Source organism: Hemicordylus capensis, chromosome 3, assembly GCF_027244095.1.
Source record: "Hemicordylus capensis ecotype Gifberg chromosome 3, rHemCap1.1.pri, whole genome shotgun sequence".
Classification (NCBI taxonomy): Eukaryota; Metazoa; Chordata; class Lepidosauria; order Squamata; family Cordylidae; genus Hemicordylus; species Hemicordylus capensis.
The window spans coordinates 321,178,826-321,191,022 of record NC_069659.1 but is presented as its reverse complement, the minus strand read 5'-3'; the positions used below and the strand labels follow the sequence as shown (position 1 = coordinate 321,191,022).

General features: G+C 46.8%; 1 protein-coding gene across 2 annotated transcripts in view; it reads right to left on the bottom strand.

Annotated features, from left to right (window-relative positions):
- The window catches only part of AADAC (arylacetamide deacetylase), a 28,283-nt gene extending 16,748 nt beyond the window's left edge, over positions 1 to 11,535 (bottom strand). The window contains exons 1-2 of one of the 2 annotated variants that reach the window (XM_053304363.1): positions 11,242 to 11,377; positions 4,461 to 4,660 (exon numbers count right to left, since the gene is read on the bottom strand). In XM_053304363.1, the coding sequence (XP_053160338.1) occupies positions 4,461 to 4,613 (153 nt within the window). In that variant the 5' untranslated portion in view covers positions 4,614 to 4,660; positions 11,242 to 11,377. Of the gene's footprint in view, positions 1 to 4,460; positions 4,661 to 11,241 lie in introns of both variants that reach the window. The other variant, XM_053304364.1, reaches the window with a different exon arrangement.
- Positions 11,536 to 12,197: the final 662 nt, after the last annotated feature.

Sequence of the window (12,197 nt, the reverse complement as noted above, 5' to 3'; positions counted from 1 at the left end):
CACTGGTTTTGGATGGAGTTTGTTCAAGGGCTATGGTTGCTTAGGGCCAAACTAGATACTTAGAATTCCCTCAATTTCTAATGCCTTTGGGTCTTGATGCTGCTAAATGGCTTATAAAACAATGCATAGCAGACACTGAAAAGCACTGCAATCTGGCACCAACCTCTGCCATTTTTTGACAGATTTGGCAGAAACGTTTTTGGTAGTTTTACAAATTACCCCAAATCAGCCCACTATTTAATGAGTTTAACTACTCTGTCCCAGAGAAGGGCCTTCTCCCTTGCATGATTTAATGCACTTCCATCTGCTGTACGGGAGGGCAGGTATCATAAAATCCCTATTCGTCAGATCTGTCCCTGCGGGCAGGGTGTTGAGACTGTGTCTCACATTCTTCTATACTGTTCATACTTCTCTTATCTCCCCTTTCTTGTCAAACATCCCTGTTAGAACGGATGATGGATAAACATCTTTTTAACCAGCTGATCACTGTACACCTACAACATGGTGTGTGGCCAAATTTTGTGAGGCCACATGTAGGATCAGGTCTGAATTAGTTGAGTTATTGGTTTTATGAAGACCCTGACACTGAGGCTATTCACACGATGGGAGATAATCGGGCTAGAAGAGGCTAGTCCAATTTTCTCCCATAGTGTGAACCACCGGGCTCAACTGTAAGGCCGGTGGTTCACAAGCGGGTCACCCGTTTCTGTAACCCAGTGCTTAAACCGGGTTTGCGGAGCAAGCGCTCCACAAACCCGGTTTAAGCAATTGTGAGTAGCTGCAACGCGGCTCCGTGACATGACTACTCACAAGTAGACTCCCAGCAGGAGGCTGAAAAGCAGCCCCCCAGCTCGGAGGTCTTTCCACTCTGCCCTGTGCACTCGCGCAGGGCATACTGGAGCTTCCAGGGGCCACATGGCCCCCGATCCTCCCAGCCCCCGCCGGCTCCATCACGGAGCTTAGCCCACCCCACCCCCCACTTACCTTTACAAAGCTGGTCTCACTAATCATGAGACCCGGCTCACTATGTTTTGCACTACTTGTTTATCTTTACTGTGTTCCATTCTTTTGTATGTTGTTGGTTCAATGACTGTAATAAATCATACAGATACTGCTACTGCTACTAGAAGCAGACTCAGGTGTGGGAAGAAGTGCTTAACCCTTCTGCCACCTGCTATTTTTCACTTGAGTCCCCCTGGGGGAAATATATGTGGGGAAGAGAAGTACAGGAGAGAAGTGGCAAATGGGGATATAAGCAGGGGCGTAGCAAGGTTGGAGTGGGCCCAGAGACAAGATTTTAAAATGGGCCCCCTGCTGATATACACACACAAACATGCTTCACAATATATAGTACACTCACACTCACATCCCCATTATGAATACGGTGAATACTTAGTTCACATTGAATTGAGTTTCTTTTACTCTCTGCTCCTACCGATCTCCAAGAGACGCAACATAATTCATAGGGGGTGCAATACGGGTGGGCAGGGAGTCATGTGATGTGCCTCTGGGGGGCCCCTCGAGGCAGTGGGGCCCCAAGACGGCTGCCTCCCCTTGCCTAATGGTAGTTATGCCCCTGGATATAAGTAAGCAACCCCTCTCCACTGTTAAGCTCCCCCTCTTTCTTCCTTTCAGATGGTCCTCTTTCCCTGCCTTTTCCCAAATGATTGGCAAAAACAGAAAAACAAAAAACAGTTTCCCAGACGTGGGTGTCTTCCCAATGTCTGTCTGGTCCCCACTTTGCTTGTTTTTAGAAGCCATCTATAACTTTTTAATGTGCTTGGCCCTTGGTCATACAGCCATTGCTATTGTGACTGCCACTAGGACCAGGAAGGAAAGAGTGCTGACCAGGAGGCCAATGGAAAGGGCACAGAAATTCTTCAAGCTAAGAGAGGAACTCCCATGGCTGAAGAAGCTCACCCTTCCTTGTGGGAGGGGCTTCTCAATGCTCCAAAAAATATTCTACAAAAACCATATTGGAAAGAGAGCTGGTCTTGTGGTAGCAAGCATGACTTGTCCCCTTAGCTTAGCAGGATCCGCCCTGGCTGCATATGAAAGAGAGACTAGAAGTGTGAGCACTGTAAGATATTCCCCTTAGGGGATGGAGCCGCTCTGGGAAGAGCATCTAGGCTCCAAGTTCCTTCCCTGGCATCTCCAAGATAGGGCTGAGAGCAATTCCTGCTTGCAACTTTGGAGAAGTTGCTGCCAGTCTGTGTAGACAATACTGAGTAAGATGGACCTATAGTCTGACTCAGTATATGGCAGCTTCCTATGTTCCTATGTTCCAAATACTCTTGTCAACTTCCCTATTCAGTAGCCTTTTCACCCAATTTTATCTTTTCTTCTTCATGACCCTGGCTACACAAATGGCCAGGGTGCATGCGTGGCGGCCTCCAAAATAGCTGCCACCACCAGAGAAAGGGCTGGAACAGACCAAAAATGGGCCGAAACAGCCCTTGGAAGAATGGGAGGAGGCCGGTGGGGGGGAATGGCAGAGACACACACATACACCCCGTGGCTGCGGCAGCACCCCTCTCCTGAGGCTGCCGGACCCAGCGGTGAGTGGGATTTTTAAAATTTTACTTTAGAGCCCCTGAGCCAGCTTGAATTCGAGCAGAGCTGGGAGTCTTTAGGGGACACAAAACCAAACATGCTGGTTCCATTCAAGCCCAGTGTGAACTGAACCAGGCAAACCAGTTTTGTGCACACCCCTATACTATGAGAAGGCGCCATAACTCAGTGGAAGAGCACATGCTCTGCACGTGGAAGGTCCCAGGTTCAATCTTGGCATCTCTAGCTAGACTGAAAAAGACTTTTGTCTGAAACACTGGAGAGTTGCTATGAGTCAGTATAGACAGTCCTATGCTAGATGGACCAGTGGTTTGACTCTCTAAGGCAGCTTCATACATTCACACTTAAGCCTATTCACCTCACTGGGATTTAGTTCTGAGCAAACATAAATAGGACGGGCTGCAAGTCCTATACTTCTATAATGCAGGCACCATGGTGCAATAAATATAATTTAAAATGTATTCTAAGATGAAAAACATAATAGTAGTGCTGAAATAGGGGTAAAGAGACAACAGAAGGCCAAAGTGTACATTCAAAAGAGAATGTGAAGCTTGCAGCAGTAATTCCCAATACAGCAGTATATGCAGGCTCAAACTACAGCTTAAGTGGAGTTCTGCAATTCTTTCAAATATAAAAAACCAAGTAGTTTGGCAGAGGATAGGCTGTTCAATCATTTTTCTTCTGGTCCTTTTTAAGTTCAAAACTACCTTCCCCAAGATTCTTTTTCATACACATGGGGAAAGATAAATGCTGCATTCATGGTATGCCATTGGATAGAGGAAATACATTCCAATGGAGTATGTATTTCAGGCAAAGGAAGGAAACTGCATAGGGGCATGGATATAATTTCAACATGGGAATGGTCTAATGTTCCAACAATTCTGTTCACAGCATTTCCTCAGCAGTTCTAGTGTTAATTTATCATCTTGATAGTGGCATAGGAAGTGTCAATGAATACGAGGAATCTAATTTACACAGAAGAACTGAACCGTAGAAAACATTCATTCAAAACCAGGCTGTTGTTTCAGTACTCAAAAAGAGTTGCTTTGCAACTGAAGACCTGCAGGAATTGCCAGTCCAGTACTCCTCATTCCTAATCCATGTGACTGGGAATGGAAAAGAAGTGATGGTTAAACCATCAGCATATCTGAGCAATACATCCAGACATAAATGCCAAGAATGAGTAGTCGTTGTGTGAGCAAGGCTCTGTGAGTGTGGGAGTTGCTTGACTTAGAGCAACTCACGATCAACAAGACCCGTCTTCAGAGGATTAGCGGGGAAAGTGGGCTTAGCCCGCTCTCCCCGCAGATGACCAGCAAGTCTGCTCCAGGCAGCTGAACCGGCCGCCCACACAACTGCCGGATCCGTTACAGAGCCGGCGGGGCTTGCAGGGATCGGGGGATCCGTGTGGCCCCCAGAAGCTCCAGCATGCCCTGCGCGAGCGCGCAGGGCATGCTGGAGAGACCCCCGAGCCGGGAGGCTGCTTTTAAGCCTCCCAGTTGGGGGTCTACTCATGAGTTGCCGCAGCGCTGAGCTGTGCTACAGCAACACACATGCGTAAAGCCTGGGTTAGCAAAGCGCTCGCTCCACTAACCTGGGCTTAGAGGAGGGGTACTTAAGCGGGTAACCCGCTTGAGAGGTCATGGTCATGATTCTCATGGTAACCAGAAAGCAGGCTAGGCTCCCTTAGCCCACTTTTTGGCGATTGTGAGAAAATGTATAGGACTTGCAGCTTAGCACATATTCAGAGCTAGTACATTATCAACAGGATATCTCTATGCATCTATGCATCCCATCAAATCATTACTCTTTTGACTGCACAACCCTCCACCAACACAATACTCCTTGCTACCTGGGAATTCTCACCATATCTCCAAGATCATTCCTACCTCTCTCCACCAACACATCTGTCCCACTTTCCCAACTTCTTCCTCTCCCCACAGATCAGGGCTGCACATCTTTGATCCTCCAGCTGTTTGGGGACTACAACTCCCATGTTCCCCAGTCACAGTGGCCAATAGTCTGGGATGATAGTCCAGCATCTTCAGGATGGCTAAAGTTGTGCATTGCTGCCACAGATAGACCTTTCCTAGAAATGAAACCCACCACCAGCGATACAATAAATTATCTCCACCAACAGACCCTATGATCACACCCGCCCAATCTCCTATGAAAATATCCACAGTGCAGCTGTGGGTATGAGGCAGACATTTTAAAACCAGCTGTGTAACAACTGTGTAACCTTTGTGGCCTATATATAAGTTTGAGGAGAATGGGAGACACGGAATGCCTTAGACACCCCCAAGGCCATCACAGGAGTGACACTTGAGAAATTACTTTCCACATAGCAATCACAATAGCAATAGCTGTATGACCAAGGGAGGGTACCACCATTCCTCAAGTACAAAATTTTGCCCTTTGATCACTGGAAAATGCAACACCCACAGGAAGAAAGACATTTTGAGGATTGCATACAACATGAGCAAAATATATACATTTATTGCACAATAAAACAATCATGCACAAAAGGTCTAAAAGAGAGGGGAAGACTGAGGTCTTAAGCACATTTAGCCAGCTATAAATGTAACAGAACTTGACCATATGAAGCTGCCTTAGGCAATTGCCGCCTTGAGATGTAATGTGGAACCGTGGGTCCAGTGGACCCACAGTTCCGCACCCCCTGCCCTCGCTCTCCCGCCCCAAGACAGCTGTCTCTCTGCAGTCAGGGGAGCTGGCTGTGCAGGCTTCCTTCTTGACAGAAGGATAGCCCTGCACAGCCAATCGGGCTAGAGTGAGGGAAGAGCTTCTTTCCTCGACTCTGGGTTCCATGGGGCCAAAACTGCAGCACCAGTATTCAGATGTAATGCTGGCACCGCAGAAATGGAGTTTGCAGTGAAGAAACTCCATTCTGACCGAAAGGACAGGGTGGAGTTTGGGGAAGGAAACCCTGAGGCTATTCACACAAGCATGCAAATCCAGGCTAAGGGAGCCCAGCCTGGTTTTGCACACTGATGTGAACCACTGGGATCAGGCCTGATCCCGGCAGCTACACTGCAGCAAATCCACCTAAGTAGCCTCCCTCTAAAATGAGGTTAAGGGATCAAGCACTCCTTTAACTCCATTTTTTTAATCATGTGTCAGCCATGGCTGGAACATAGGAAGCTGCCATATACTGAGTCAGACCATTGGTCCATCTAGCTCAATATTGTCTACACAGACTGGCAGTGGCTTCTCCAAGGTTGCAGGCAGGAATCTCTCTCAGCCCTATCTTGGAGATGCTGCCAGGGAGGGAACTTGGAACCTTCTGATGCTCTTCCCAGAGCGGCTCCATCCCCTGAGGGGAATATCTTGCAGTGCTCGCACATCAAGTCTCCCATTCCTATGCAACCAGGGCAGACCCTGCTTAGCTAAGGGGACAAATCATGCTTGCCACCACAAGACCAACGCTGGCATACTCAGGGGAGAGGGGGGATCCCAATAATGCACCGTGCACTCATGTGGTGCATCATTGGAGCTCCGGGGCAGCAGGGCAGCGCACAGCGCCACGTCCCAGCACCTCGACCCCCAGAGCTGCCAGGCAAGTTGCTGGTTGTTGGGGTGGGCGATTTGCTCAGCTAGGGAAGGAATGGAGATCATCTGCGGGGAAGGTAAGTTAAACCCACCTTCCCCGCAGACCTCCCTGGAACTCTTCTCACCAATCGTGAGAAGAGCTCCCCGATTCCATCTCTGCCACAAACTCTATTTTCTAAAATTTAGACATGTGGGTGAGGAAACCAGAGGTGAAGGGGACCTCCAGTCTCCTGTTACATCTGAATTCAGCCAATGTCAGACACATAAGCCACTGTCACCTGCACTGATTTGTGGCAGCAGTTTTCCAGGGTTTCAAACATGGGTTTCTACCAGCCCTATCAGGAGATGCCAGGGATTGAACCTGGGACCTTCTGCATACACAGCATATGTTATATCTCCAAGCAATACGCCGCCCTCCACTTACTCAATTAAACAGGTTGAGCCAGCAACAAGTCTTACAGGTTCAGCCAGCAACTTTACAACTGTTCTCAGAATCTTTACGATAAAAAGCCTCTCTCCATGACATTACAGTGATCTTATTAAATGCCTTTTATCATTCAACAAGATACATAAAGGATATTATTTGCCCAGCCAAGGAACAAGGAGAGCATGCAAACTCACACTTTATTTATATAAGTATTTGTGTTTCGGCTAAGGAAAGCAGCAGGACTTGATATTTGTTTAAAGGTACCTCCCTTTCTAGTCTCAGATACTGTGGTTTTGAAAGCAGCCTGACAGAGGGAATTAGAAGAGGAAAAGTGGAAGCATTGCTAAATACTGGTCATGCGGTAGCTGGTCTTGTGCTAGCAAGCTGGTCTTGTGGTAACAAGCATGACTTGTCCTCTTAGCTAAGCAGGGTCTGCCCTGCTTGCATAGGAATGGGAGACTAGAAGTGTGAGCACTATAAGATATTCCCCTTAGGAGATGGAGCTACTCTGGGAAGAGCAGAAGGTTCCAAGTTCCCTCCCTGGCAGCATCTCCAAGATAGGGCTGAGAGAGATTCCTGCCTGCAACCTTGGAGAAGCTGCTGCCAGTCTGGGTAGACAATACTGAGCAAGATAGACCAATGGTCTGACTCAGTATGTGGCAGCTTCTTATGTTCCTATGTACTTAAAAGATACAGGGCCTGGGCCCACGGAGCTTGGCTCAGGCCCACAGCCTCTCATCCCCACTCCTGTTTTGATAAGCCCATTTTTTCAAGCAAGCAAACCAAAATTCTCCTCCATTTTTCAAAGCCCATCGACCACTAGAATATCTTTATGATATCTGGTGTGTTTTGACTCACTGAACTTGCTTTATTTTAAAATTTCCATCCCTTTTGCAGTCACTCCTTGCAGTGGCCTTACCACCTTGCGAAATTTGGGAGGTTGGAGGTTTCCTTTCTTGTTTTTACATTTCTATCCTGCTCTTCCTCCAATGAGCCAGGGCAGTGTATATGGTTCTGTTTATCCCCACAACAGCTCTGTGAGGTAGGTTAGGCTGCTGCACAGTTTGTTAAAACATTTGTGTGGGGGGGGGTGTGTAGGGGTGTGGGGGTGTCTGTATGTAAAGGACTGTCACCATCACTTCATCCACTTAGTCCAGGAGCTGGATTGCTGCTGGTCGTGAGACCAACCCACCACCCCCTCTCCTATGTTCAACAGGTGGATTTCTGCTGGGTACTATAATGACCAAGGGTAAACTGCCTTGGAAACATCTATTGAAATGTGGTATATAAGTAGTAGTAGTAGTAGTAGTAGTAGTAGTAGTAGTAGTCATAGTAGCCATGGTAGTGGTAGTAGTAGTAGTATGAAGGTTGCCTATCACCGCCGTCTGGGCATGAAGTCTGTCCACCACCAACCACCATGCCTGGCAACTGGTTGCTACTGAGCATGAGACCCACCTGCTGCTCCCTCAACCAAGCCTGTCCACTGAGTTACCACTGGGTACCAGCAAGTGGTGCAGCGGAGAAATGCTTGACTAACAAGCAGAAGGTTGCCGGTTCAACTCCCCGCTGGTATGTTTCCCAGACTATGGGAAGCACCTATATAGGGCAGCAGTGATAGAGGAAGATGCTGAAAGGCATCTTCTCATACTGCCTGGGAAGAGACAAAGGTAAACCCCTCCTGGATTCTACCAAAGTAAACCACAGGGCTCTGTGGGTGCCAGGAGTTGAAATCAACTTGAAGGCACACTTTAACTTTACAAGCACCACAATGCTTGACAGCTGGGTTGCTGCTGGGTAGGATGGCCACCCATCACTCCCCCCACCATGCTCATCTTCTGGGTTGCTACTGGGAGTGGGATCTGCCTGCTGCCCTCTCCACTGTCTCCAGCAGCTGAGTTGCCACTGCAGACAAGGGCTGTCCTCCACTCCTACCAATTTGCCCTGCAGCCGAGTTGCCACTGCAGCGGAGGGCTGCCTGCCACTCCCTCCACCATCCCTGACAACTTTGCCACTGCCCACAAGGCTGCCCACCACTCCCTCCAGTGCCCTGAAGCTCCCTCCACAGAAGAAGTCCTTTGACAGAGATCTCTAAAAGAGTTATCAATAAGAGTCATACTGAAACTGGACTGTGTCCTGCTGATTTCTTTGGGGGATTCCCATTTATCTGAAATGGCTCCTGTATTTTCAGTCGAAGGGTAAAGTCCACATACTGGCCTACATCTGGACCACTGGTAGTGCAATGATGTTGCACAAAGAAAGGAATGTTTGCTTCAGATTGGTTTGATAGGAACATAGGAAGCTGCCATATACTGAGTTAGACCATTGGTCTATCTAGCTCAGTGTTGTCTTCACAGACTGATAGCGGCTTCTCCAAGGTTGCAGGCAGGAATCTCTCTCAGCCTTATCTTGGAGATGCCAGGGAGGGAACTTGGAACCTTCTGATGCTCTTCCCAGAGCGGCTTCATCCCCTAAGGGATGTAAGGCATCTTACAGTGTTCACACATCAAGTCTCCCATTCATAGGCAACCAGGGCACACCCTGCTTAGCTAAGGGGACAAGTCATGCTTGCTACCACAAGACCAGCTCTCCTCTCCTCTCTGATAGCACAAGAACCGGTTGACAGGTTGCACAACAGGTTGCACAGTGCATTCCATAACCTTGCATGTATTTCCGAGTCCTTCCACTAGTGGTTATGTGGCACTGCATAGCACTACAAAGTCATGCAGCTGTACAAACCTGAAGAAGTGCATGTAACATCTCTCGTTGCACAAGAGCAATTCTAGTCTGGATGTCGGCCACTGCTTCTCCCATCATGCTATTGAGCTGGTAGGAAAAGCACTGAGCAAAATCGACTACAGAGGTTCCATACTGAATTCAGTGGTGGTTGGTGAAGGGTGGGGTGGGAGCAGAGCAGAAGGCAGCGTATATCTTCGACTCCTGATGAAGCAGGACTGCTGACTCCACCTAGCATCCTATGTGGCCAACAAACTGCTCAGCGGGACAATGTGCATGCATAGCAGCCATCTAAGGGGTCAGCATGGCAAGGCCGTGCATGGATGGCCGCCATACATGCACAGAGGTGGGGGTAGAGCATTTGGTTTTTTGGCCATACGGGATGCTGAGCGGCAGGAACATTTACCGAGGGTCAAAGGTATATTCTGTCTTCCACACTGGACCCTCTGCCCCAGCCTTCATCAGTCACCACTGGATGAACTTGACAATTCTGTCTTTTCCTTTCCTCTTCTCCGTGTTCGTTGTACTACTCAATTTCCTTTGCCCTATGCTCTTCCAGCAATGTTTCCCTGACTCTCTACTTCTTCTTCTTCCCTTGCTTTGCACTGAACTTTTCTTCTTCCTTGCTCTGCCATGCCACTCCCTGCTATGTTTTCCTCCATCCAAAGGACATATTTTCATGGCCCCCTGAGGCATGGCAGCCACCCAGAGAACAATTTGTTATGGGGCAGTTAACAAATAAAATTTTTGTTATATCATCATCATTATTATGATGGCAGACACTGCAGGCTCTAAGGCAGCCACATGAAGACTGAGTCCATAGAACACAACACAGGCGCGGATCGGCTTTTTGCACACCTCAGCAGATGCTCAGAAAGCTACTCTTACAACAGCATGCCAAAAGCTGATCTGTGCTCATGGCATTGGCTGGAACCCAGCATCCAGAGTAGTTACTTAATCTGCTGCAGAGAGTCAGGGTGATTAAATGCAGGTGGTGGATTCTCTTTTGCACACGTGATTCACAGAAAGGATACAGATGCAAAACATCCAACCATTTCCATGATGTGTGACAATCAGGAGTATATGCCTGAAACATGGAGATTGTTATGGTTGGCATCCATGAACTACCCACTCATATATCTTTACTCACATGAAGGCAGACACCTGCGCATCAAAAATAAGGGTAGGGTGATACTGTAACATGAGAACTAGCTCTCACATATTATTTATTAAGAACCACAAATGGAAAATAATGTGAAAAGCGTATGGAAGCCATGCATGTACAGTATATACAGCCGACAAAAGAGAAACAGCACTTAAACCTATGACTGATAGCTGTAGTAACCATAATTCCCTTCAAAAATAATTAGCAGAGTCTGGTGTGCTGCAGATTAGTAGAGCTACTCCTCTCTTTCTTACCAGAAGATTTCAATTACAAATTGTCCAGTGCTGAGGGAAAATGTTTAGAACACTCTAAGAGCTTCACACTTATCTGTTACTTCTAGAATTAGCACGGCTTGTTTATAGTGACACCCATGCAGACGACAGAGTATGTATGAAATGTGAATCATAGTAACGACATTCATTATCAAAGAGTGCTTCTAGTTTTCCTGCCTCAAACGTGGGACACTACAGCTCTTGCAGTACCTTGTGAAGCTGTATAATCCAACATAGCCCCTTCTCAATTTATATTCTTGTTAACATATAATTTATGTCCAAAGAGTAACATATAGAGACACATGCATAAATTCTACTTCCACGTTCCCTTTCCTCTATTCAGTATCAGAGTACCTGTTTCAAGTAGGATTCACTATAATTTTGCATAATCACAGTGTTCTGTGTTCTCTGCTTTTCCTTTGTTTTCCTAACAGTATACATCTTTTTAATTTAAAAAATTTCATACAAAGGCATCTGGAATTTAAAAAAATGATTAAACTTACCATATGTCCTAGAGTTTTAAAGCAAGCATTAATCAACATCAGTTTCCAGCGCTGCTCAACATTCTCTGGAATGGGGCTGTAAATGTAATAAGCAAGCAGAGCAGAAGCGATCAGAAGGCACAGGGATTTCTTTCCCATGTTTGACTATCTTCTTTCAGGACTGCTTCCCATTGAAGGCTCTCACCGAGTTTTAACAGTGGCAAATCAGCTGACAGCAACAAAGTTAGTCGGCTGTTACATATGGGTCACACCCAAGAGGTCAGCCCTCCTTTGATCACAATGAGGGGGGAAAAAAGGTTATGCTTCTATACCCGAGGCAAAACATCATGGATTCCATTAACAAGCATTCAGCTATCCACAGCAGGATTAGTAGCGTTGGCGTTACTATTTAGAGCTTAGGTTTTAACATCAAATTTTTAAAAGTTGCGCTTGTTGGTTCTGTCAGGCAGATTCCACAGCCTGCCCATTCTGGAGGCTTGAGAAGAAAGCTCTATTGCAAAATTAAAGTAAGAAAATGTTGCAGGTAGAGACCTGCAGCATATGCATTAAGACCAACATGTGCACACAATAGCAAATAAGCTCCTTGAGACTCTAAGCGACTGACAAGTGAAATCCATCTCAGAGAATGAAGAGGCTAAATAATAAAAAACATGTACTTGCCCAAGGATCACAGAAACACACACACACACACACACACACACAGGATTCCTTAGCACACTAGACCAGATTTTCAATCCATCTAAGCAAGAACTTTTGTTTCAATTATCGTATCTGTCAGCTCAAAGAAATTGATTTGTTTTAGATTCAACTGTATAACCATTATGTAACTTAAGATATGCAAACTCTTTAACACTTTGGACCCAATTTGTTCCAGCAACTCCCTTCAATTAGTATGGGGAGCGGGGAGGCAGGTTGGGGGAGGGGAGAGAGAGAGATGCCAAGTAAGAATGGGAAGA